Source organism: Camponotus vicinus, unplaced genomic scaffold, assembly GCF_025532165.1.
Source record: "Camponotus vicinus isolate PSW18456_S1 unplaced genomic scaffold, iyCamVici1.0 SCAF_10, whole genome shotgun sequence".
In the NCBI taxonomy this organism is placed as follows: Eukaryota; Metazoa; Arthropoda; class Insecta; order Hymenoptera; family Formicidae; genus Camponotus; species Camponotus vicinus.
The window spans coordinates 16,220,858-16,247,547 of NW_028141946.1; the positions used below are offsets into that span (position 1 = coordinate 16,220,858).

General features: G+C 41.9%; 1 protein-coding gene and 1 pseudogene across 1 annotated transcript; both read left to right on the plus strand.

Moving 5' to 3' along the window:
* Positions 1 to 26,690, plus strand: part of LOC145961068 (proto-oncogene tyrosine-protein kinase ROS-like) — a 92,786-nt pseudogene that overhangs the window by 47,351 nt on the left and 18,745 nt on the right.
* Positions 19,694 to 20,536, plus strand: LOC145960821 (uncharacterized). The gene has a single exon (XM_083080519.1). The coding sequence runs from the start codon at positions 19,694 to 19,696 to the stop codon at positions 20,534 to 20,536; it is 843 nt and encodes a 280-aa protein (XP_082936645.1).

Consider the following 26,690-nt stretch of genomic DNA (forward strand, 5'->3'; position numbering starts at 1 on the left):
CCGCCGTCAAGAGGAGGAGGAAGATGGTCGAGTCAACGGACTCGGAAGGGGAAGCAAAGGGAAAACCCCCTCCTACCCTGACGAGCATGGTGGATTTTCCCCTTTTCCCCTCCAAACCCCCACCACAAAGGGAGAGGAGGAAGAGAGGGGAGCAGAAAGGATGGGAGGCCCCCCCACCAAGGGAAAGGTACACCGTTAAAACGGGCTTGACCCTAAAGGGGGTGGACCCGTATCCACCCGGCCTCGGAAAGGAAAAGAGGGCCGAGCATGACGCGCTAATGTCGGCCCTCACGCCAGTTCTGGAGAGCATGAGCATCCAGGGCGACAAGGAAGGTCCGGAGTATAAGACACTGTGGACGCAGTTGAACTCCCTCAAGAGTCAGCTGTGTTCACTCAGGGGGAGGATTACACTCCCCCCCCCGATGCCCAAGGACCCGGCGACTTATGGCTTCGGCCCGAGTTCCTTCCCGGCTCAGCCAATAACCGCTCCAGCTAAACCCGTCTCCCTCACAGTGGAGCAATATGTGTCCCACTCCGTCATGGATAAGGAGGCGAAAGCCTTCAGATCTCGGAGGGGAAACACGCGGCTCCAGAGGGAAGCGGGGCCCCCGCTGCCCTCCACCACTCCGATGGAAGTGGAGGTGCAGGCGGGAGGCAAAAGGAAGAAAAAGAAGGGAGGCAAATCCGCTCCCCCTCAATCTGGCCCAGCAAACCCACCCAAGGAAAGAGGGGAGCCGGAGCTCCCTCAACCCGCCAAGAATGGACAGGGGCCGGGGAAGAGGGTAGGAGTAGCCCCCCCTCCTAAGGGAGGAAAGACAACGGCTGTCGTCAAATCTACTCCAGTGCCCCCTGCCAAGGGGAGCGGTGAGTGGACGACAGTCGTAAGGAAGGGAGTTGTTAAGGGGAAGGCTCGGGCCGAGGTGGTACGCGCCGTAGACGCCCCCGCTCCGACCAGGCCCAAAGAGGCTGGGAAGCCTCCCCGGGCACGAGACCAACCTCCTGCTCCCCCTAAAAAGGGTGGAAGAAAAGGGAAGAAGAGGCGATCGCCGCGTACTGCGGCGATCGTCATAACGTGTCCCGAGGAGCGTTATAAGGAGGTCCTCAGGCTGGCGATGGATCAGGTCGATCCAACCAGCCTAGGGATCGAAGGTATGACGGCTCGTAGAGCCGTCACGGGGGCCCAAATATTTGAGGTGGGGGGCCCTCAACGGGACGAAAAGACCGACTTGCTGGCCAAGCGAGTCGGCGAGGCCCTTGCCGGGGTAGAGGGAGTACGCGTGTCGCGCCCCTCTCCCACTGCGGAGATCCGGATAAGGAATCTTTGCGATGCAGTGGAGGAGGGGGATCTGACAAAGGCCATAGCCTCTGCCGGCAACTGTGCCTCTGATCTGGTCAAGGTAGGGCCGATCAGGGCGACCGGCAGGGGACTAAGTACGGCCTGGGCGAGGTGCCCCTTAGCGGCTGCAAATGCGCTGACGGCCGCCAGGAGGCTGAAGGTCGGATGGACCTTCGCCCGCGTGGAGGCACTGGAGGTGAGGCCCCTCCAGTGCTTCAAATGCCTCGGTAAGGGCCACGTGAGAGCGCAGTGCCCGAGCGACGTTGACCGGAGTACGCAATGTTACAGGTGCGGACAGCCCGGTCACGTCGCGAGGGACTGTGCTCGACCACAGCAGTGCCCAGTGTGTGCGGACATGGGTCTGCCGGCCACACACAGGGCTGGTTCGAGAGGGTGTAATGCCCCCAAAAAGGTCAAGGGGGGAGCGGGCAAAGCCCAGATGGGTAAGCCCGCCACCCCCCGCAAGGGGGAGAAACATCCTCCCCTCCTTGCACCAGTGAAGGTGGCGGCAGTAGCCGCAGTCTCCATCCCCTCCGTAAGGGTGGAACGTATGGAGACGGAGCAACTCCTGCGCAAGGAGGAGGAAAAAAGGGGCACGATGGAAATGCCCGAGGATTGCTCTCCACTAATAAAAGTGGAGGGCACCCCCATGGAGGTGGCAACGGAGGAGCCGTGTGATCAAAAATAAATGGTCACACGGATCCTCCAGGCCAACCTAAACCACGCCCGTCAGGCGCAACATCTCATGATGCAATGCCTGGCAGAGCGTGGTTTGGGATTGGCGATCGTCGCCGAGCCATACCAGATCCCCGAGGATAACCCGAACTGGGTCGGGGATACCGGCGGCAAGGCGGCGATCGTGAGGGCGGCGGTAGATCTCTCCCCTCCTCTCCAGACCATCGGGAGAGAAGCGGGTTACATCGCAGCGAGCTGGGGGCCTTATTACGTAATATCGTGCTATGCCCTCCCCGAGTTGGGATTCCGGCGAATACGATACGTTCCTGGAGCGCGTGGGGGTGATCGTTGACGACATTCGTCACGACACCGCTGGCGCTCTCGTCATAGTGGCCGGGGACTTCAATGCGAGGTCTCCGGCCTGGGGCGACACCCGCCGGAATCCCAGGGGGCAACCCCTGGAGGATTGGATGGGCGGACACGGCCTCAGTTTGTTAAACGTGGGCCGTGTCAGCACCTGTGTGCGGCCGCAAGGGGAGTCAGTCATCGATGTCACGATGGCCTCCCCGAGCGCCGCGCACAAAGTTAGCAGCTGGCGCGTGGTCGATGATCTGAGAGGGGAAACCCTCTCGGATCATTGATACATAGAGATTGTATTGGGGACCGCGTGCCAGCAGGTGCGACGCCCGACCTCCGGGGATGAGAAGCGCTGGGCCCTCACCAAGCTGGATGGAGAGAAATTGGAGACCGCCCTCATGGCCACCTCATGGGGACTAAGGGACGAAGAGGGGGAGTGGGACATCCACCAAGAGGTGGAATGGTTGCGGGGCAATATGCATCGCATATGCGATGAGTCGATGCCCCGCACCAAGTCCCACCCCCCCAGAAGGGCCACGTACTGGTGGACCGACGAGCTGGCGGAACTTCGCCGCTCGTCGATCCAGGCCCGCAGGGCCGTATCTCGGATTCCGAGAGGCGCGGACCCCGACGCGAGGGAGGAGGTCCTGGCCGCGTACAGGAATGCCCGGTGCGCCCTCAGCCACACTATTCGGAAGTCCAGGGAAAAATGTTGGGACGAGCTACTCTCGTCCTTCAACACGGACCCGTGGGGGCGTCCATACAAAATAGTGCTCAAAAGGCATAGAGCTTGGACGCCCCCGGCCACGGAGACCATGGAGCCACGGCTCCTCGGTGATGTGGTGGACGCCCTCTTCCCGCAATGGGTGGAGGGGTCCACGTTAGAGTGGGGTCCGGATCTGGACGGACCCTACGAACTCGCCGAGGGGCAATTGGTCTCCGCGGAAAAACTTTCCCGGGCCGTCCGGAAGATCGGGTCCAGAAAGACCCCAGGTCCGGACGGCATACCGGGAAAGATTTGGGTCCGTGCCCTGGACTTTCTGGGCGCACGCCTGGGACACATTTTTAACAAATGTCTCAGGCAAGGGCAGTTCCCCCAGCAGTGGAAGAAGGCCAAACTGGTCCTTCTTCCCAAGGCGGGCAGAGAACCGGCTACCCCGTCGGCGTACAGGCCGATATGCCTGCTGGATGAGGTGAGCAAGATCTTTGAAAGGATTCTTGCCGCCCGCCTCATCCAGCACCTGTCCCGGGAGGGTGACCTCCATGAGGAGCAATACGGCTTCCGCGAGGGAAGATCCACCGTTGACGCCATCAAGCGCGTCAGGTCCCTCGCGGAGGCCGCGACGTCGGAGGGCAGGGTGTGTTTAGCGATATCATTAGATATCAAGAACGCGTTTAACACCCTGCCCTGGGATAGAGTGGGGGACGCCATGCGAGAACGCGGGGTCCTCCGCTACCTCATGGGGGTCATTCGTGACTATTTCCGGGACAGGAGTCTCGAGTATGTCGGCCAAGACGGCGGCCGACATGCCAGGGGTATCCACTGCGGAGTCCCACAGGGGTCCGTTTTAGGAGCTCTACTCTGGGACCTCGCATACGATAGGGTTCTCTGCCTGCCTCTCCCCCGCGGCTGCCACGCCATCTGTTACGCAGATGACACTCTCGTTGTGGCCGTGGGGGACAGCTGGGGGAATGCAGCGGCCAAGGCTGAAATCGCGGTGGCACGCGTAGTGAGGGAGATATCCGATATAGGTCTCCAAGTGGCGGTGCCGAAAACGGAGGCCCTGTTTTTCTATAACAGGGCCTCCGGAGTACCGCCGCCGACTCGTATCAGTGTCGGTGGTACCTCCATCCTGGTGGGAGATCGATTGAAATATCTCGGTCTCCTGCTGGACGGTATGTGGACATTCGGGCATCATTTTGATGCCCTTGCCCCCAGGGTGGAGAGAGTCGCGGCGGCATTAGCCCGGCTCCTCCCGAACCTTGGGGGTCCGGATGGCCGGGTGCGCCGAATGTACATGGCCACTGTAAATTCAGTGGCCTTGTACGGCGCACCCGTCTGGGCGGCGGATCTGGCGGCCAGGCGGCAGGCGAAGGATCGCCTCCGTCGTATGCAGAGGTGCATGGCCGCCAGGGTGATAAGGGCCTACAGGACGGTGTCGCACGCTGCGGCCACCGTCCTGGCAGGATGGCCCCCCCTGGAACTTCTCGCTTCCATGTACGCCGAGATATATCGGCGAGAGCTGGAGGTTCTGGGGGTCACCGGGAGGAAACTGCCGCCCAGGGCGAGGAAGATCATCCGGATCCACGCCCGACGGTCTATGATGGAGAGGTGGAACGATCACCTCTCCGACCCGCGCACAGCGGGTCAGAGGACCATTGGGGCCGTCCGGCCCTGTCTTTCCGAATGGGTCGACAGGGCTCAGGGGGAGGTAACATTCCGGTTGACGCAGGTCTTGACGGGACATGGTTGCTTCGGCAAGTACCTGCGTCAAATCAACCGGGAACCCACTACGGCGTGCCACCATTGCCCCGTCCTGTGCGACACGGCGCAGCACACCCTCGAGTTCTGCGAGGCGTGGTGCGTGCAGCGCCGTGCGCTCAGGGCGGTGGCCGGGGAGGACCTCTCGCTGCCGGTTCTAGTCGCAAAGATGGCCGGCAGCGAGGAGATTTGGAGAGCGGTCGTCATCTTCTGCGAGGAGGTGGTGCTGCAAAAGGAGACGGCGGAACGCATCCGCCGTCAGGAAATTGCAGCGCCACCAGCACCAGCGGAGGTGGCGGCAGCGGCTGCAGAGGACAGCGAAGAGGAGGGGGAGCCCGAGGATGACGGGGGGAGTGTATCAATACCTCCTCCGTCCCTCCCTCCGGCTCCCACGATCAGAAGGAGCAGGAGGCTCGCGCTAGTCGGGGGGGCCACTCCGGCTCCCACGATCAGAAGGAGCAGGAGGCTCGCGCTAGCCGAGGGGGTCATCCTCCCCCCGGGGGAGCTGAGACGGGGGAGCTGAGACGGGGGAGCTGAGACGGGGGAGCTGAGACGGGGGAGCTGAGACGGGGGAGCTGAGACGCAGGGGGAGGCGTTACGTCGCCTCCCCCGTAGTCTTTCCCCTTCTTCTTCTTTTTTTTTTCTTCCGCGAGAATTAGTGCACCCAAACGGGATGGCGAGGAGGCGGGAGGGGAGCTTAATCGCTTCATCCTCCCCCTCCTCACGACACCATATGCTCGGTGTTGCGAGAGGGGAGGGAGCTACGGCTCCCTCCAGCCCCATACAATTGTGGGCGGAGTTTGCAGCACAGGGGGGGATCGAGAATCCCTCTGGAGTGCGCGCGAGGGGGGGGCGTCGCCATCAGACGCCCCCCTCTGCGCGCGATTCCCTCTGGACCCGGTCGCCTAGGGCGGGCCCGAAGCGACCAAGCGGGTCCACGAGGAAGGTGGGCGGACGATATGGCCCCGTCCGCCCACAGTTTGGAAGGAGGGAGGAGGGCGTAGCCCTCTCCCCGGGATGGAGGTCCGGCGGTTAGTACCGAAAGACCGCTGGGCCCCAAGCGCGGAGGGGATCCACAGTCGGGAATGCCGATGAATTGCATCAGCCAGTCCCGGGTCCCCGCCTGCCCCTCCAGACGCGCGGGAGGCCATCCCTGGGGTTTTAGCGGGTAAACCGGCGGCTTCGCCGGGAGTCCCGCATAACCCCCGTCCCTCCCCCGAGGGCGGGGGTATGCATAAAGCATTTCCCCAGGGTCATCAAAAAAAAAAAAAAAAGTAAGACTGTGAGTTATTGGATGTAAAACTCTGAACTGCACGGAAGAGTTGGCGTAATATTCTTTTAATAATGAACTGTGTGTTCGCGCCTTCGGCTCGCGAGTTTTAAGGTTTTTACTCCTCCTCCCTTCTGGATGGTGGGGAATCTTTTTAGGCGAATAAAATAATTTCTATTACTCCCTTCCTAAGGTCAAAGAACTTGATTTTTAGGAGGAGAGGGGTGTCTTAAGATTTTAATTGGTTAAGCCCTTTGGCTCGAGACTTAGCTCCATCCAGTAGAGAGGAAGCTGATTATCTTATCGCTTGATGATTTGACGATTCGGAGAACGCTTGAGGGTGGCCTGTCGAGCGAGCGCACGTGCACTATCAATTTCAAGAATATTGCTGTATGTTTAGATTTTGACAATCTTCCCGAGAACCAGATCTTTATTTTAAAAATTCTTTAGATAGAGAGGCTTCGAACATAAAGCCGTACCAATAGATACGGGACAGTTGGAATTTCTTATAACAACTTTTCGTCTTATAATTCACGAATTTATTTAGAGTTTCGTTAATGCTATCTCGACTGACCATTCTCAGTATTAGATTTATTAAAGTTTAATACAACGTTTAAATTAAAGTTTAATTACAACAAAGGATTATATTTACATCAAATATAATACAACACGTAATGATGGATTTCCGAAAAATAAGACAAAATTTCTACAGAAGAATCGAACTCTGCGTACAACAGAATGGTGGGCATTTTGAATATTTATTATAATGTTCTTCTACGTTATTATACAGACAAAGAAGTGCAATGAGTGTTTTCGGTGAATATTCGTGTTTGTGAATTTTTGTGTGAACATTCGCGCAGAAGAACAATTGCACCCTATGAAACATTATTAATTATTTATGTGAGCAGATTTGTGTGGAGTAAAATATTGCCGTGTCGAATATCGCAGATTTTACATCAACTGCTACGAGGTAAGCTTCTGTACTTATGTGTCACGGTATATTTTGGTAATGATTTTAGCGACATAACCTACGCACGTCCGAGATCGGCGGATTGCCGTGCCTCAGGCGGATTGCCGTGCCTTTTATGCAAATCTTTAAACGTTTATGATTAAAAAAGGAAGCCTCTGTCGGAATGTTTTTACTCTTGATTTTTATCTTATTTTATCATGAAGAATCACTCTTTAAAATTTGGCCCCGATCTGCCCGAACACCCTGTATATATATATATAGAGTTATTGCAGCTAGTAGTGTAACTAAAAATGAATGATAATAAATTATATATTCTATCTATATAACAAGATAAGATAAAATAAAACAATTCAATATAGAAGAAAAAAGAACGTAAGATGTAAAAAAAAAGATGGATAAAGTTTCGAAATTTTGTTTACAAATGGATGTTATATAGTATATTATATTTAATTAAAACGGTTATTTTAAAATTTGACTATTTTCTCTCTCTCTCTCTCTCTCTCTCTCTCTCTATATATATATATATATATATATATATACAGGGTGTCCCATTTTGATCGATCACCCCGAATAACTTTTTTAATTTTGATTGTAGAAAAAAATGTTTCAGACAAAAATTATATGGCTTAAAGGGGACCATCAGAATATGGCAATGATTTGACCTTGGAGAGTCATTTGAAGGTCACGTGAAGATCACCGTCAATTTCTTAAATGGAACTCTCTATTTTTTATTACATATTCTTGTAGCTTATCTCGAGGGCTTTCCAAAACACTATAATAAAATATTTTTCCCTCAAGTACTTTTTGAGTTATAAGGCTTGTAACGTACGCTCCTGTATCGTTCTCGGATTTTTATTTTATTTCGGATAACTCGTCGGAGCCAAAGGTTCGGGTCGAGAAAGATAGACGCGAGTTATTGTATTTAGATGTACGTGTTTATTTGTGTCTTTGCTGTACAGATGGTTGTGTAACATTGTGTATGAGTGTGTGTGTGTCGATGTGTGTATTCGCAGTTTGTCGAATTGAATAGCGTTTCGCGAGAATCGGGAATTCCAATATATATATATATATATATATATATATATATATATATATATAAACTTTAAATTTTTAGACGGGCCATCAGAGCTAAACGCGGATGGTAGTGCGTAATTTCAACGAGAATTAAGTTCTCGTTGAAACTTATTTGTGTGCACGGGGCACAAATTTTCTTGGTACGATACCAAGCAAATTTTAAATAATTCTCAATTCGAGAAATTATTTAATTATTATCCCTCTTTTCCCCCCTGTAGTGTTGTAGGCGAGAAAAATATCGGACCGAAAGTCGCTGAATCGGGAATCGAACCCGAGTCTTTCGCTTGCCGGGCGACTGCTCTTACCACTGAGCTATTCAGACCCCTCAACTCGATACTTCTCGGTCGCCTACAAATATATATTAAAATGGGAAATAACGCCATCTTCCGCCGGCATGAATTTAAAATAACTATAAGAAATTAGGCTCCGTATATTAAAATATAAACTTTAAATTTAGACGGGCCATCAGAGCTAAGCGCGGATGGTAGTGCGTAATTTCTCGTCTACAACACTACAGGGGGGAAAAGAGGGATAATAATTAAATAATTTCTCGAATTGAGAATTATTTAAAATTTGCTTGGTATCGTACCAAGAAAATTTGTGCCCCGTGCACACAAATAAGTTTCAACGAGAACTTAATTCTCGTTGAAATTACGCACTACCATCCGCGTTTAGCTCTGATGGCCCGTCTAAATTTAAAGTTTATATTTTAATATACGGAGCCTAATTTCTTATAGTTATATATATATATATATATATTTCGCGGCTCTCGGCCGCCCAGACGGCGTCTACGCTTTTTACAGCTGTTTTGGTTGCGTTTTTGTGGCTAGCGCGCGTGGTCGATGAATCCGCTGGTGGTCTTTAAACGCGTGTGCTTGCCTGCAAATATAATTCGATTCGTTAGCAGAGTCTCGGTGTCTGGACGCTTATTTATAATTATTGTACGCGGTGATGGATGCGCGGTGTGCGTGCTTTGTCTCGCAGATTTCACGGGCGCTTTTATCGCGGGTGCGTGTAGTTGCGGCTACACGACCGGTCACTGGCCTGTTTGGAGGCTATCGCAAGATGTGCGCGGAAATCATGTCCCCGTTAACGTGGTCGGAGATGGTCTAAGAGGACGGAGCGTGTTGACCAGAACGCGGACGAGAACTCTCGTCGGAGGCGGTTCTCTCTCCACCCCGTGAATTATGCAGTTCTGGTGTGAGTATGACTTAGTCGGTCCTATGCGACGACTATGATTGCACGGATGCACGGCTTGTTGTCGAGAACTCTCGACGAAGGCGGATGTACCCTCTACCCTCGACTCGTGCTTCTGGTCAGGATTCTCATACGATACCCATGTGAGAGCGGATCAGGATGAAGTGTCTTTTCTTGGGCCGATGGGCCCTTCTTATACTGGAGTTCTGGACCCGCGTCGGCGCAGAATCGAGATCCCCCTACCGAGTGTCGGAATGGAATCGGTACAGGGTACTCGGCGGGGGATGAGATGCCGAACGCGGGCCGTTCGCTCGTCGCGTCGTCGGGCCTCATCGGCGGTTTTCGGCGATTGCACAGCCGTTTATGTTTAAAATAAAATGTGGACGCACCGCGCCCCTGCCCTTGCCCGACCGATGTTCGTCGGCAGCTTCCGGCTGGTGTACGCCGGGAATTCGTAACGATGCCCGGATACATCATTACAGGCTTGAAATCATTCCTTAATTTTACATAAACCGTAAAATATCTTGTAAAATATTCATTTTTCGATTATCTTACCTTAATACTTTTATATACAAAATAATGAGAGGAATCAATTGGTGTAATGAAAACACATAATTGTTTCGAAAGAAAAAATGTAATTTGCAATTAACAATTACTTTTTTTTTCGAAACAATTATGTGTTTTCTTTACACTAATTGATTCCTCTCATTATTTTGTACATAAAAGTATTAAGGTAAGATAATCGAAAAATGAATATTTTACAAGATATTTTACGGTTTATGTAAAATTAAGAAATTATTTCAAGCCTCATAACTCAAAAAGTACTTAACGAAAATGTACTTAATTATAGTGTTTTGGAAAGCTCTCGAGATAAGCTACAAGAATATGCAATGACAAATAGTAGGTTCCATTTAAGAAATTGAAGATGACCTTCATGTGACCTTTAAATAACTCTTCAAGGTCAAACCTATGATACCATCTTATGGCCCCCTCGAAACCATACAACTTTTGTCTGAAACATTTTTGTTTGCTGGGCTTAGTTTTTGAGATATTTTACTGTCCATGTTAAAATGGGACACCCTGTATATATATATATATATATATATATATATATATATATATATATATATATATATATATACATATATATATACACAAAAAAGTACGTAAGATGTTGTAAAAAAAAGAAGGCTAAAGTTTCGAAATTTTGTTTACAAATGGATGTTATATAGTATATTATATTTAATTAAAACGGTTATTTTAAAATTTGACTGTATTATTTTGTCTCTCTCTCTCTCTCTCTCTCTATATATATATATATACAGGGTGACCCATTTTAACTTAGGCAGCCAAATAACTCGAAAACTAAGCATTTTAGAGAAAAACGTTTTCGACAAAAATTGTATAGTTTTGAGGGGAACATAAGATGATGTCATTGGTTTGACCTTGAAGAGTCATTTGAAGGTCACGTGAAGGTCACTTTAATTTTTTTAAATGGAATACCCTATATATTTTTGCACATTTTTGTAGCTTATCTCGAGAGCTTTCCAAAACACTATAATTAAGTACATTTTCGTTAAGTACTTTTTGAGTTATGAGGCTTGAAATAATTTCTTAATTTTACATAAACCGTAAAATATCTTGTAAAATATTCATTTTTCAATTACCTTACCTTAATAGTTTTATGTACAAAATAATGAGAGGAATCAATTGGTGTAAAGAAAACACATAGTTGTTTCGAAGAAAAAATATGTAATTTGCAATTAACAATTCCATATTTTTTCTTAAAAACAACTATGTGTTTTCTTTACACCAATTGATTCCTCTCATTATTTTGTACATAAAAGTATTAAGGTAAGATAATCGAAAAATGAATATTTTACAAGATATTTTACGGTTTATGTAAAATTAAGAAATTATTTCAAGCATCATAACTCAAAAAGTACTTAACGGAAAGGTACTTAATTATAGTGTTTTGGAAAGCTCTCGAAATAAGCTACAAGAATGTACAAAAATATATAGGGTATTCGATTTAAAAAAATTGAAGTGACCTTCACGTGACCTTCAAATGACTCTTCAAGGTCAAACCAATGATTCCATCTTATGGCCCCCTCGAAACCATACAACTTTTGTCTAAAACATTTTTCTCTATCTTGCTTATTTTTCGAGTTATTTGGCTGCCTAAGTTAAAATGGGTCACCCTGTATATATATATATATATATATTGAGAGAGAGAGAGAGAGAGAGAGAGAGAGAGAGAGAGAGAGAGAGAGAGAGAGAGAGACAAAATAATACAGTCAAATTTTAAAATAACCGTTTTAATTAAATATAATATACTATATAACATCCATTTGTAAACAAAATTTCGAAACTTCAGCCTTCTTTTTTTTACATCTTACGTACTTTTTTTTTTATATTGAATTGTTTTATTTTATCTTATCTTGTTATATAGATAGAATATATAATTTATTATCATTCATTTTTAGTTACACTACTAGCTGCAATAAACATTCAATTGTTTCTTAATCAAGCGAAAAATATCTCTTACCTGCGTGAAATTTAAATCCGGACACATGGAAACACTTTCTTTCTGGAGGCTGTTTGAAGTGGTATAATCCTTCGGCGTGATAGTTGTCTTTGTCGGTACTAAATCTTTCAATAAAACACATAAAATTGTTCCTAACATAATTTCCATTTTTCGTAAATGTTTGCACTTAATCGGTTCTCATTAAATCCTCAATTAATTGTTTTTCCCCTACTTCTGGTGTGCTAATCGAATTGATTCTACTAATTCTGATGTGCTAATTGAATTGATATTAATTCATATAAAGGATGTATCTGAAATGATGCACTAAATTTTAGGAGCGTATTCTAGAGGTTAAAAATAAGACTTTTTTTTCTTATGAACATGGGTCCGCAAATGAACCCCCCTCCGAGCTAAAATTCGAAAATATGTGAAATTGACCAAACACCCGCAACGCAAATTTATCTCTCAAGAGAGGGTGATAGGTAACATCAAAACCTTTTTTTTTTTTTCTTTCTGAAATACAGCCAATTTTTTAATTTTTTCCCCAAACTTTAGGAGCCTCTAGCTCGGAGGGGGGTTCATTTGCAAACCCATGTTCATAGGAAAAAAAAGTCTTATTTTGACCTCTAGAATATGCTCCTAAAGTTTAGTGCATCATTTCAGATACACCCTGTATACAGGGTGTCCTAGACCACCCGTACACCCCTTTTCTTTCAAAAACTAAGCATTTTAGAGAAAAACGTTTTCGACAAAAATTGTATGGTTTTAAGGGGAACATAAGATGATGTCTTTGGTTTGACCTTGGATGACATCGTTAAGGTGAGGTCAAGGACACCTTTAATTTCTTAAATGGAACCACCTATTTTTTATTGCATATTCTTATAGCTTATGTCGAGAGCTTTCCAAAACACTATAATAAAGTATTTTTTCATCAAGTACTTTTCGAGTTATAAGGCTTGAAATAATTTCTTAATTTTACATAAACCATAAAATATCTAGTAAAATATTCATTTTTCGATTACCTTACCTTAATACTTTTATGTACAAAATAATGAGAGGAATCAATTGGTGTAAAGAAAACACATAGTTGTTTTTAAGAAAAAATATGGAATTGTTAATTGCAAATTACATATTTTTTCTTTGAAATAACTATGTGTTTTCTTTACACTAATTGATTCCTCTCATTATTTTGTACATAAAAGTATTAAGGTAAGATAATCGAAAAATGAATATTTTACAAGATATTTTACGGTTTATGTAAAATTAAGATATTATTTCAAGCCTCATAACTCAAAAAGTACTTAACGAAAAGGTACTTAATTATAGTGTTTTGGAAAGCTCTCGAGATAAGCTACAAAAATGTGCAAAAATATATAGGGTATTCCATTTAAAAAAATTAAAGTGACCTTCATGTGACCTTCAAATGACTCTTCAAGGTCAAACCAATGACACCATCTTATGTTCCCCTCAAAACTATACAATTTTTGTCGAAAACGTTTTTCTCTAAAATGCTTAGTTTTTGAAAGAAAAGGGGTATACGGGTGGTCTAGGACACCCTGTATATATATATATATATATATATATATATATATATATATATATATATAGTAGGTATTATCACACATGTAACTTTTTAAAATACAATCTATGCAGCACAGCTTGTTTTTTTCACATATAATCGAATTAGAAAAAATATTATATGAAGTCACATATTTTAATTCCATTATACTGATTATGTGTTAAAAAAACAATCTGTACTGCATAGATTGTAACTTATATAAAGTTACATTATATATATATATATATATATATATATATATATATATATATATATATATACATATATATAATGTAACTTTATATAAGTTACAATCTATGCAGTACAGATTGTTTTTTTAACACATAATCAGTATAATGGAATTAACAAAAATACATTTTATGAAATTAAATTTTTTTTCATGTAAATGTTTCTTTCATTATATATATGTATAATTATTTATATAATTGTAACAGAAATTTACAAACATTTACAATACATGGTCTTACTCGTAACAGAATAATAAATTTTTATATTGTAAAAAATATATAGAAATATAGAATATATAGAATATAACATATAGAAATGTATATATTTATATATTCATATGTACACAAATGGTCAAATGTGTTATTGCTCTTGTAAGATACATGAGAAGATACATAATCAATATAATATATATATGTATAGTCATGGAATAATCATGAAATTGTGTTTAAATTATACATATGACATGCCAGACACATCTATATTTTTCTGTTATCTACATGCTTCGATATACATGCGATAAAGAAGCAGAAAGATGTTGTCTGATTTTAACATGTTAAACACAATTAAAAATTATTCTTTGTAATATACATATATGGTTTATGTATATATACTATTGTCGGTAATGGCGAAATTAAAATTGTCGGTATTATCGACAATTTTAATTACGCTTAGATGAGGGCGCTATCCCGTCGGAGTTCGGTCGTCGTTTTAGGAATGGTATAGAATACTATCGAATGAAGTCGGAATGTTATACTCTTGGGAAGGTGCGGAAAAGAAAAAAACATTCAAAAATTTAAGCATTGCAGCTATTATTTTAAGTAAAAGTCATAAGTTAGATAGAAATAGTGAATAATTCCATAATTTAATTAAAAATTCTTATTTTATGAAAATATGCATTATTTCTTTTTTTATGATTTTCAGATACCGTTCGTAAAAATCCTAAATTTCAAAACAGCACTGAATTCGAAGCAATAAACCACATAAAATCTTGGCTTGTTAGAAGTAAAGACCGATATATTAATGCACAGAAAAAGACTAACCAAGTTCAACCCAACACTCATGACAACGATACGTAGCCACTTGAATTGGTGTGCTTATTGAACGTATGTGTAATTTTTTTAATTCTCTTTTGAACAGACTGATAGTCTAGTCTCGACTTAGCAGTATTATTGCTTTTCTTCTGTGTATTGTTACATATAGAATACATATTTAAAATTATTTTAATATAATGTAAATCTCATTTTTGCAATTTTTAATTATTAGATGAGACACTGTGAACTGCAAAATATAGTTATTTTTTTAGTTTGAATAATTTTTGTATTCAACAGGTGTGCAGGAAATTAGTCATTATCAATTATTATTTATAGTAATTGTGATTAATATAAAGCTTACAGTGTTTTTTAATATTTATGTTCAATATTTCAAATAAAAATGAATGAAAAAAGAGTCCGAGAAAAACGTTCTAGATACATTAAAAAAAAGTAAAGCAATCTATAGCAATTAACAGTACTTATCCATTTCATGTTCAAAATTTAATGATTGAGAATAAAATTGATGAAACTAAAAGAATAAAATTGATGAATCATTATTCAAATAATAAAATTGATTATACTTCTGATACTGAGAACATTGATTCGAGTTATTTAGATATTGATAACTTCTTGATGTTCGATGAACGATCCACTCATAGTTCTGATAACATAATTATAGATACAAGTTTGTGTTCGGATTATGTCGAAAATAGTGAGCAATTATCTTCAAAAATTGCTAAATTGGCTGTAAAAAACAACATTAGTTTATCTGCACTGAGAGAGCTGCTTACTATTCTGCGCGAAAATCCTTCTTATTGTACCAACAATTTACCAGCAGATCCTCGCACTCTTTTAAAAACGCCTAACAAATCATATGGTAAAAATTGGGATCTGGTTTATTTCACTATTTCGGGATAGCTGAAACATTAAATTCTTTATGCCTTACTCTTAATATAAATGTAACGTCTAGTACAGAATTTTCTCTTGCAGTTAATATTGATGGGCTACCTTTGAGTAAAAGTTCTGCAAGTTCGTTTTGGCCTATTTTGTGTGCCGTCAAATCAATCGAAAACCTTAAAAATAAAGTTTTTTTAGTAGCTCTCTATCATGGGAATGAAAAACCGAATCCCAATGATTTTTTATTTGATTTTGTTAATGAATGTGCAAAGTTAACAACAAATGGCATATTAATCAAGACAATTATATGCAAATTTAAAATTGAAATGTTAATCTGTGATACACCTGCAAAATCATTTGTTCTATCACTTAAAAGTCATTCAGGCTACTTTTCCTGCACAAAGTGCAATCAAGAAGAAGAAATGGTTAACAATGTTATTTGCTTCGTTGAAACAGAAACTCAAAATATGGTCAAATATATATAATAATAAAATATGTTTATTAGTCGTATAATATTTTAGTTGTAAAATCAGGTGTGTATATATTATTCGTGCAACAATTTATTAACGTTTTAAAGACTTAGATTATACCATTTATAGAATAGAATTTTGTAAACATTTATAAATGAGAATTTTCTCATAAATTATATACGTTTTCAATAAACGTTTCTTCGATTACATAAATATACGATTTTAAGAAATAAAATAGACGTAGATACATTCTAGAAATTAAACGTTTCTTTTCGTATTCTCATATACTATTTTTCAACGCATAAAATCCGTTTTGTATTATGCAAACGTAATAAAAACGGATATCATTATTGTATATTATACGATTGTATAAAAACCATAAAAATTAAAACGTTTATCTGATATACTTATACCACATTTATACTAACTTTACGTTTAATAAATGTTTAATATTCCATCATGTGTTTATTGGGATCTTACTCGAACAGCACTTCTGGAAGGGGAATCCCGGCCGGGTATATAAGCTAGCCCGGCCGGCACACCGGTACCAGATCCCGTCCTGCGATTCTACCGAACGCTCCGACCAGATCTTTCGAAACCGAGGTGTCTCTCGGACTCACTTCCAGTCCGAATCGAGGTGTTTCTCGACTCAATCGGGTGTCCTCGGTTTCCTATTACCAGTCCGGATCGAAGTGTTTCTCGATATACCGGGTGTCTCCAGTTACCGATATCAGTCCGAGACGAGGTCTCTCTCTCTCTCTCTCTCTCTCTCTCGACTCAACGGGGTGTATCCAGCTTCCGAGCTGATCTGACACACAGCCCCGTCGACTGTACGGTACCATAGAGACAAATTACGTGTTCTTGTGATTGTTATCAGTACCTACACGACACAATTTGTAAGCGCAAAACACTTCCGTTGCCGTAGGAATAAGCTCCGTATTGTCGTGTACAAAATATCGCTTGCGCGCACCGGCGCTGTCCGGCTTCATAGTCATAGAACCTGCTTGTATTCATTACCGCGCGTAGAAGTAAATCATTAATTATTGAACCAACTTGTATATATTATCGCGCGTTCGTTAATGGTGAGTCTGACAACGATCGCAACGTTAGCAGCGATATCGCCGACAACGACGATCGTAATTGACAGCATAATTCTCGGCAACGATCGCCGAGTCGTAGCGTTGAGCCGCGATTTGCGATAATCAGCGGCACCATTGCTGTCCCTGCGCGGATGGTTCGCGCGTAACGTTCCAACGACGAGACGGTTCGTAAGAGGCGCGCGTGAAGTACGACGCGACACGGCTATCGCGGTTACCGAAGTTATGCTTCGAGAATACGCCAGAGACGTAGCTCGACGGTTACCTCCGAACATCGTATTGACGCCCGGTTTACGAGTTTACGCGTTCGAATGTTTCGCGAGAGCGAACGTTGAAAAAGCGTCACCGAATCGATCGTTCATTGGCGCTGGAGAAGAACGATCGAACGACGCTACGCGCCGCTATTTCGAAATCGATAAGTACGAAGCTCCGTCGTCGATGAACGTGACGGTACGATTATGACGAGGAAACGAAACCGCAACAAAGACCATCGTTTTTTCTTCGAGAACCCTCGCGTCGGAGGCAACGATCGCCGCGATCGTTCCGTCGGATCTCGCTGGAATCGATAACGTGTACGAGACGAATATCTTCGTCGCTTGTTCGAGATCGACGAAACGAGCGCTCGACTACACAGAGTAAAATATCGTTCGCCGCGAATGACGATACGAATTATTCGTGTGTGTTGCTCCCGGCAAACGCCGTCGATTCGGAGTATTATACCCTCTAAAAAGAACCTTATAAAGGTAAAAGAAATACGCCAAGTACATAAAATATATTCTACCTTGTATGCATGTTTAATAAAAAAATTCCTTAAAAATAATTTACAGTAATTTTCCTTCAAAAAATCATTTTTCTAAAAGCAAAACCTCAACAAATAATTTTTATAAAAAGATATTAAAAAATAAAATATCAAAACTAAATATGAAATCAATAATTACTATTAGCCAAGTACTTAAGAGCAATTTCTAAATTTGATATAATATTTGCCATAAAATATATCAATTTTATACAGTAGAAATATTATACATAAATTCTCCCTAAGAAATTAAAACGCATTTTATATTTAATCAGAGAAAATTGATTTTTAAAATATTTAATGAGAATTAGGATTCTTTTAATTCTTAAAACATTTTTTATATAATGTATATAATTTAAAAAAAAAAGTTTTACGCAAGTTTTAAATCGCACAGTCTTTAAATCGAAGTAAGTTATGAAAACTTGGTGTGCCCGGATCGTTATCAAATACAGATTAAATATTTAATTATATAATGTCTAATATTTTACATTTTACTGGAGATATATTTGTTTATAATGTAAACAATCCGGGTGTCAACAATAAAAGTGTCGTTAGATTTTTGATTACGGCTTTAGTTTACAAAATATCTTAACCGAAAGTTTACTTCACGTGAAATTCCGGATAAGCTACTTGGTAGCGCCGCGTCGAGAACAGTGACTCTCAATACTCGGATCCTGTTTTTTATGTACTTGACGTCGCGACGCTACCGCGTCGCTTAATTTACGAGGATTCCACGGCTACTGTCGGCGACACTGACGACGACTGCGACGACCTCATCGTCTCGTGAGTGTTCGTTACGATGAACAATCCGCTCGATGTCTTTCCGACGGATAAAGTAGCGCGCGAATTGTCGTCGCGTTTGTTCGGCGTGTTTCGGAGGTGTGGCTGGAACACGAACGACTATCGAGACGGAGTGTTCCCGTTCGTTCGTATCACCGACGACGAACGAGTATCGTCGTTGCCGATCTCGCGTCGAACGACCCTCGTCGTTCCTCTCTCCATGAGCGAGGAGTACGCCGCCACAATCGTTTCGACCGACGCGGAACCACGAGAGTCGCTCGACCCGAAATTCGACGTGCTTTCGTATCGCTCGCAACGATTCGTCGGTATGCGCGTTCGTCGCGAATGCGTGGCGACGGAATGTTTGGTATGGCTTTTCTCTTTGGAAACTTCGACGACGAAGAATTCCGCGTCCGAGTCTTCGCTCGAGGCGGCGACGTTACGCTTCCTGTACGCTACTTTGCGCGACATCGACGACACGGCGATACGATCCGTATTTTTCGCCGAGATATCTCGCGATTTCGCCTCGTCGTACATAATTCCGCGTCAAGTAGAATTCTTCGAGAATACGCGCGTATCGCACATCGCGTTCTTCGCTATCCGAGGGACTGCGGACAAGAAGACGTGAAAAAGAGAGGGGGTGATCGTCATGTCTTCGCGTGTACCGGCACGCGCAAGCTCCCCCGTTAAAGTGGGACAACACTATCTACGTGTGCATTCGCGGACGGGATAAAAAAGCCTTCGGGAATCAGAGAATACTCAGTTTTAAGCAAACCACGAGACGAAGTCGAAGAAACGAGAAACGAACCATTCGAAAGTGCCTGAACTAGAGACGCTGTTAAGGGAGGAGGAGTTAAAGCGATTGCATCAGCGTTAAAGATTGCCGACTGCAAGGATCTATTTTAGGGCGAATCATATATCGACATAATGGCAGTATTCGGCATCGGATTGTGCCTGCCTATTCTTTTTGCCTGTGTCAGCATGTCAATTGTCCAAGGCCGGAATCTGAAGCGGCGACACAATCATCATTCTCATCCAGATTATTATCTGGATTTCGAAGAATCGATACCGCGTGATTTGTCGAGACGTTTCGAGGACGACCTGGAGTATCAGCAGGATCCCTACAGGAGACAGATGGAAAGGCGCGAATCATCCCGAATTCTCGATCGTCCCGTGGAATACGAGGAACGAACACCACTACCTCATCGAAAACACATGTATGATCTAAGAAATTATGCCGAGTCTTTACGAAAGAATGAAGCGCGCAGGCAAGAGGACGCCATCGAAGATGCCTTGCCGAGATTTATCGTCCGCAGGAAGCGTCACAATAGACCCAGCGGCACGAAAACCGGTGGCACGGTAAGCTATCAGAAATTCAGCGACCAGGACAAACGGGAGCTGGAGATAAGCAAGCCGCAGCAGCTCGAGCTGTACACCAGCATCACCGGCGGCCTGCGCGCGTCCTTCGAGCTGGAGGTCAAGGAGGCGCAGAACAGCTCAATCTACAACTACACCGTGGAGTCGATACCGATACCTTACAACCGGACTACCAGGGTGCCGAAGGATCTCGAGCACGTCAAGTGCAACTACGCCGGTAGCAGCTGCCAGAATACCGGCGATTACTGTTGCATACAGACGTACAAGCACATCGAAGTATCGTACGACAACGGTGAAGACAGAGAGAAGATGAAGATCTACGTGGGTTGCGTGTGCGCCCTCCAGAACCTCAATAATGATCTGCTAAGGGAATCATATTTACCCATCAATTAATATCGTTGCTAAGCGCGCGCGATAGGAAAGAGCGATAAGCGATAAGCGACCGCGGTCGCCTACCACTCATATATCTTAGAACTTTTTAAAACGATTCTTAGATAGCTGTACATGTATACAGATATTTTGCTACTTGGGATATTCCTTTACTGTTCATACATGACAATAAAAATCAGAAATCAAAATTGTATTTTAACTGTTTTATTGTTCATCGCAGAAAAATCGTTAAAAAACAAAAACTTGTTTGAGATCACATTATCTAATACATATATAAAATATTTCAAGTTAGAAAATATTTATATAAACTATTTAAATATTTATATGAAGTGAAATACTCATAGAGGTAAAATTATTACACTGAAACACAGTATCAATATAAAACTTAAAATAAGTAGTATTATTTAAATCATACTGACAAACTATACTATTGTTTGAGATCTTAAAATCATTAACTTTCTAGAAAACTTATCTAAGAAGAATAACAAGAATCGTATGAAGAATAACATTTTAATATTCTAATATTATAACATTCTTATCCTAAGAAGAATAACATTCTTCTGCTAAACCTAAGAAAAATTTTTACAAACGTATATGCTGAATAAAAAATTTTAAATTAGATTTTGTGTTTAACAGTCGCAAAAAGTGAACTTCCCATTTGTAGATTTCTACCCCCACTCCATCTAATAGAGCATCGAGACTCAGGACTCGCTCGTTCCCGAGCCTCTATTCTCGATAACAGCGCTTCCGATAATCTGAGTCTCGAGAATCCAGTCTCGCTGTCGGGAACGAGCGGGAGTGAGAGCAGATTTGCACGCCTCTACTCTGTAGATGTAAATGTCCTACTATTGTCAGTTACAAATATTTGTGGAATGCCGTACTTTGTAAAGATATCTCTGCATTCATTTATAACTGTTTTCGTAATTAGATTTCTGATAGTCCTCACTTCTGGCCATTTCAAATAGGCATCAACTACAATAAAAAAATAATGCCCTAAGAAAGGGCCTGCATGAACTCGATGCATGGGTGCAGCGGACGGTTCCCAAATGTGCTGTTCTACTTTCGGCGGATTATTTTTAAAAGTATTACACGTTTGGCAATTCTCAACTAACGTCTTAATGTCATTATCGATTCCAGACCACCAACAATAACTTCTTGCAATTCCTTTCATTTTATTTATACCGAAATGGTCAGTGTGTAATTCTTCTAGTATTTTACTACGCAAGGATTTTGGTATAACGACCCGGTGGCCTCGAAAAATAACGCCGCTTTGTAACGTAAATTCCGATTGTTCTAGATTGAATCTGTCAGCGCTAGGTGCCTGAGAACCAGATTGTAACGCATGTAAGAGTTTTTGTAATTCTTCGTCATTTTGAGTATGTAATTCCACACCTTTAGCATCAACCGGCAAAATTTCTAATGTGCTTAATTCAAAAGCATCCACTACATCCATATTTTTAGTATGTTCTTTTAACGGTAACCTAGACAAGCAGTCGGCATTTGCATGATTTCCTATAACGAATAGTGTAATTAAAACCCTGCAAGAAAATCGCGTAATGTTGCATTCTCATTGCGCTGTAAACCGGTAAACTCTTACGCGGAGACAAAATATGTACCAATGGTCGATGATCCGTAACTAGAGTAAATTTATTACCATATAGATATTGATAAAACTTCTTAATTCCAAATATTATACTATATGCCTCCTTATCAATTTGCGCATATTTCTGTTGAGTTTCCGATAAAGTCTGCGATGCGTATTGAATCACTCTTTCCGAGCCATCTGGATATGTGTGTGAAAGCACTACTCCTACTCCGTATGCGCTAGCATCCGTCGCGAGAACAATAGGTAATTTCGATTCAAAATAAGCTAAAATTTGATTGCTTACAAATGCTTCTTTTGCCCTGTTAAAAGCTATTTCTTGTTCTTCCGTCCACAAAAAACGAGTATTTTTATGTAATAGTTTATTTAATGGTTGTAAAATAGAACTTAAATTTTTAATAAATCTACTATAATAATTAATCATTCCCACAAAAGCACGAACATCCGAAATATTTTGGAGACGAGGCATATTACTGATTGCCTTCATTTTAGACGGTTCTTTATGTATTCCATCATCTCGTAACATATAACCACAGTACTGTACTTCATGTGTAAAAAAAGAACATTTCTCTAAATTAATTCGAACATTATGCTTGTGCAATCTATTTAACACCATATGTAATCTACGTAAATGCTCACAATCTGAATGTGCTGTAATTACTATATCATCAAGGAAAATAGCTACGCCCGGGATACCCTGCAATATTTGTTCTAATATTCTTTGCCATATCGCCGGAGCCGACGCGATTCCATACATTAGCCTATTAACTGCATAAAGTCTTTTATGCGTATTTAAAGTGAGCAATTTACTGTCTTCTGGATGTATTTCTAATTGTAAATATGCTTGTCGTAAATCGATTTTTGAGAATTTAATGCCTCCTGCTAACTTAGCAAAAAGTTCATTAATAGTAGGTAGTGGATGTTCGTCAATTATCAATTCTGGATTAATTGTAGATTTGTAATCACCACAAACTCGAATAGTACCATTAGCTTTCAATACTGGAACAATGGGCGTAGCCCATTCCGAGTTTTCAACTTTTGTAAGAATCCCCTCTTGGACTAATTCATTTAATTCTTTTTCTAATAATGGAATTAATTTAAACGGTACTGATCACGCTTTTAAAAATACCGGAGTTGCATTCGGCTTCATCGTAATTCTCGCTTGTATTCCTATAATCTTCGCTAGAGTAGGCTCACACAATTTATCGTACTCACGCAAAATTGACGGTAACTGATTTGTAATATTCTGTGTCGTTACATTAGTATTTTCTAGTAAGTTACATCCGAGAAAATTTGGCACCTCGCGCTGACATTTCAATTACTTTATCCACTCTCGGCCTAATAACGGTTCTTTATCTAATTCCGTCAAATAAATATTTAATTTTTTCCGCAACTGATTACATTGTACATAAACTACTATATATCCTAGGATTTTAACAATTGTTTTAGAATACGAAACCAAGTTAAGACTCGTTCTAAAAACGGTCGAACCTGGAAATAAAGCACGTACCTGCTCACGATTCATGATTGTGACTGCAGAGCCACTATCTACTTCAAAACGAATGTCCTTATTGTTAACTAAGAGTGTACAAAAAAATTTATCTCGCTGATCTGTATGTTCCAATTACAAAACTTCATCTAAATTATTGGTATTCTCCTTTTTTTTTAAACAAACTTTGGCCAAATGTCCGGATCCTCCACAGCTCAAGCAGCGTACATCTCGACTTAAATTACATTGAGACGCAAAATGTCCTCTACCGCATCTGAAACACTTAACAGTTTTAGTACTTTCTTTATTCGAGTTAAAGCGCCTCGAATTAGAAAAGTTAGTAATCGCTAATTTCTTTTTAAAAGAATTATTATTGTTATTATTGTTTTTATCCTTTGATTTCTTCGCTGATTTTTTTGCTCGCCTGCAGATATTCCACTCCTGCCACCGGCCCTGTAGCGCCATTTTGTAGAGACGTGGCACCTAGCTCCGAAAGCTCCATCGTGGTGGCTATTTGTAGGGCTTCTTCGTATGTTAACTCTCTTCTTTCCAGGAGTCTGGTTTGTATCTTCTTACTTGAAAGACCAAAAACTAATTGGTTCCTAAGGGCCGTCTTCAAGTAATTTCCGAACTTGCAATGTAAGCTCAATTTATGTAAGGCAGCCGCGAATTGCTGCACGGACTCGCCCTCCGCTTGTCGCCGTTGGTGAAATTTAAAATTTTCAGCAATTTCTAATGGAGCCGGATCATAAAATTCTTCCAACTTGGCCGTTAACGTCTCGCATTCTTGCACAAATGGATCTGCCGGGTCCAATCGGTCATATAGTATATCAAATGCGCTCGGTCCCACGTAATGTAATAAATAAGGTACTCGAGCGTTTCCTGTGATCCGAAAAATTGTAAATGTTCCTTGTAACCATCGCCGCCACGTTGTAACTTCCGGGTTGAAATTTTCTATTGTAAAGGAATTCGGAACAGCGATTGCCTGCGTTCCAGCTGATCCTCGAGAAGAGCCTTCACCAGCATTATTGGAGATCATCCTCCGTTAATCAAATCAATTCCACAACTCGTCCACAATTCTGTTGGGTTCGTGAAGGTTGTAGAAGGTTCCTCTTAGTATTCTATTACACACACTTTATTACAATACTCGTAGCGTACGGTACACGTGGCGATCTGCACACTGCGATGGTCGGCGAGAGAGAGAGAGTGAAGAATTCCTTCACGCCGGTATAGGCCACATTCGATAATAGCGCCGCGACTAATTGCTACCGTAAATAGAGGCCCGCGAATTGTGAATGATACGCGGCCCTAACACTTCTACTCCATTATTGTTATTGGCGAAAAGACCTTTTCTTGACATTAAGCGATAACAAAGCATTAACTGTTCCTTAATACAAAGTGTGTGAGTTATATTTCTCCTGCTACTGGTTGCATTAGCTTCCGTTTTCTTACTCTTATGTTTAGCCTCAAACCGTATTGAGGAAAGTTTAATAATTGGACCAGACTGTTCTAGGACATTAGAATAATGTACAAAATTATGTGCTTTAGGCTTAATTTGCTCATTTGGGAAAACCTCCTTGAATATAGAAAGATTTTCAGAAACAAGTGTTTTTAAAAGACTGATACTGGGTTTGTCCGTTACAAAACACATAACAATGTCTACTATTTGTCTCATACTAAGATAGGTAAAGTTGCCATACAGGATCTTCATGTGGCACTAGATCACCCACTAACATACTGAATATGTAAACAAAATTCATCATCTCACTTCCAGACATTTTAAGTTTTACTCCTTGTAATTCATGCTCATTAATGATTGGAACTTTGTTTGAGAGTCCATTATTGGAATAATCAAATAAATTTAAACGTGCATTTAGCACATGAAGTTGTAAACGATCTTCTTTGGGTAGTAAATCTTTCACAAAATAGCGGACAATTAAAGTCATAGTATATCCAAAGTATCCCTCTGGAGCATCATGAAGAAGATCGACAACAAAATTTTCTTCACTTTTAAAATAAAGTACATCGTTCCATACTGATTTCTCTTTGATTCCAGTTAATTGATAATTTGACAGTTCTACATCAGCATCATATGTTTCAAAGCGCATATGACTTTCAATGAACGCAGACTGTATGTCACTACGAGACAGTGTATATAATCGACAACAATATTGAGCTCTGAAAGATTCTACAAATCCTAGAATAGAGTTTAAGCCGAGATTGTCTCCCAGCACTAAACCAAGAGCAAAATAAACATGTTCAATGTTTTGCCCTGTATCTATGTCAACGCCTTCTGTCTGTAGAAAGTTTAATTCATCAATAACTTTGCGAAAAACTTTGCTATTTCTGAATTCTGTCCTATCATTTGAATGAAAAAGGGCACAAATGAAAATATTTTCTAAAAGAGAGCTAACTTCGGGTGGAAAACATGCAACCTGATAGTAAACAGCTCCTAGCTTATGTACTCCAGCATGGGAACCTAACGGGTTGCATACTTCAAAATCATCAAAGTACAAAAACAGGGGGAAAACAGTTTTCCCCTGAAAATAATTTTTAACCTTTTCCTTCCAAAGTCTATCTTGTACATAATTTTCAATGATTTCATCATCACGTTCAAGCTTTTGCACATAGCTTTGAACTTTTGAAAAAACTCCAGGTAAGCTAAAAATCTTCTGTAAAACATCTCTCATTGACAAAAATTTAGCCTGAACTGGAACAATTTTCTTTACCATGACTCCCTTTTGCATAACATTGTCTACCCTATCACCAATTATGTAACTTTTTACAGGCACAAAGTACTTTGAATTCTCAAAGGCTTTAAAGCGACGGTTTTCAGTAGATAGTTTATTAAATGGCTCATGAAAACTGTCTAAGATTGATTCAATTATTTCAAAAGTACAAGCATTGGAATCAGTCTTATTAATTTGATTTCAAATGTTCCTTTTCATACATGCCACTATTTCATTCACAAGTTCTCGTACATCTAAGAAAATATCCTGAACAAAACTGCGAGGAAGTTTATGGTTTGCATACAATTTTGCAACAAATTGCAAAATTAATTGCTT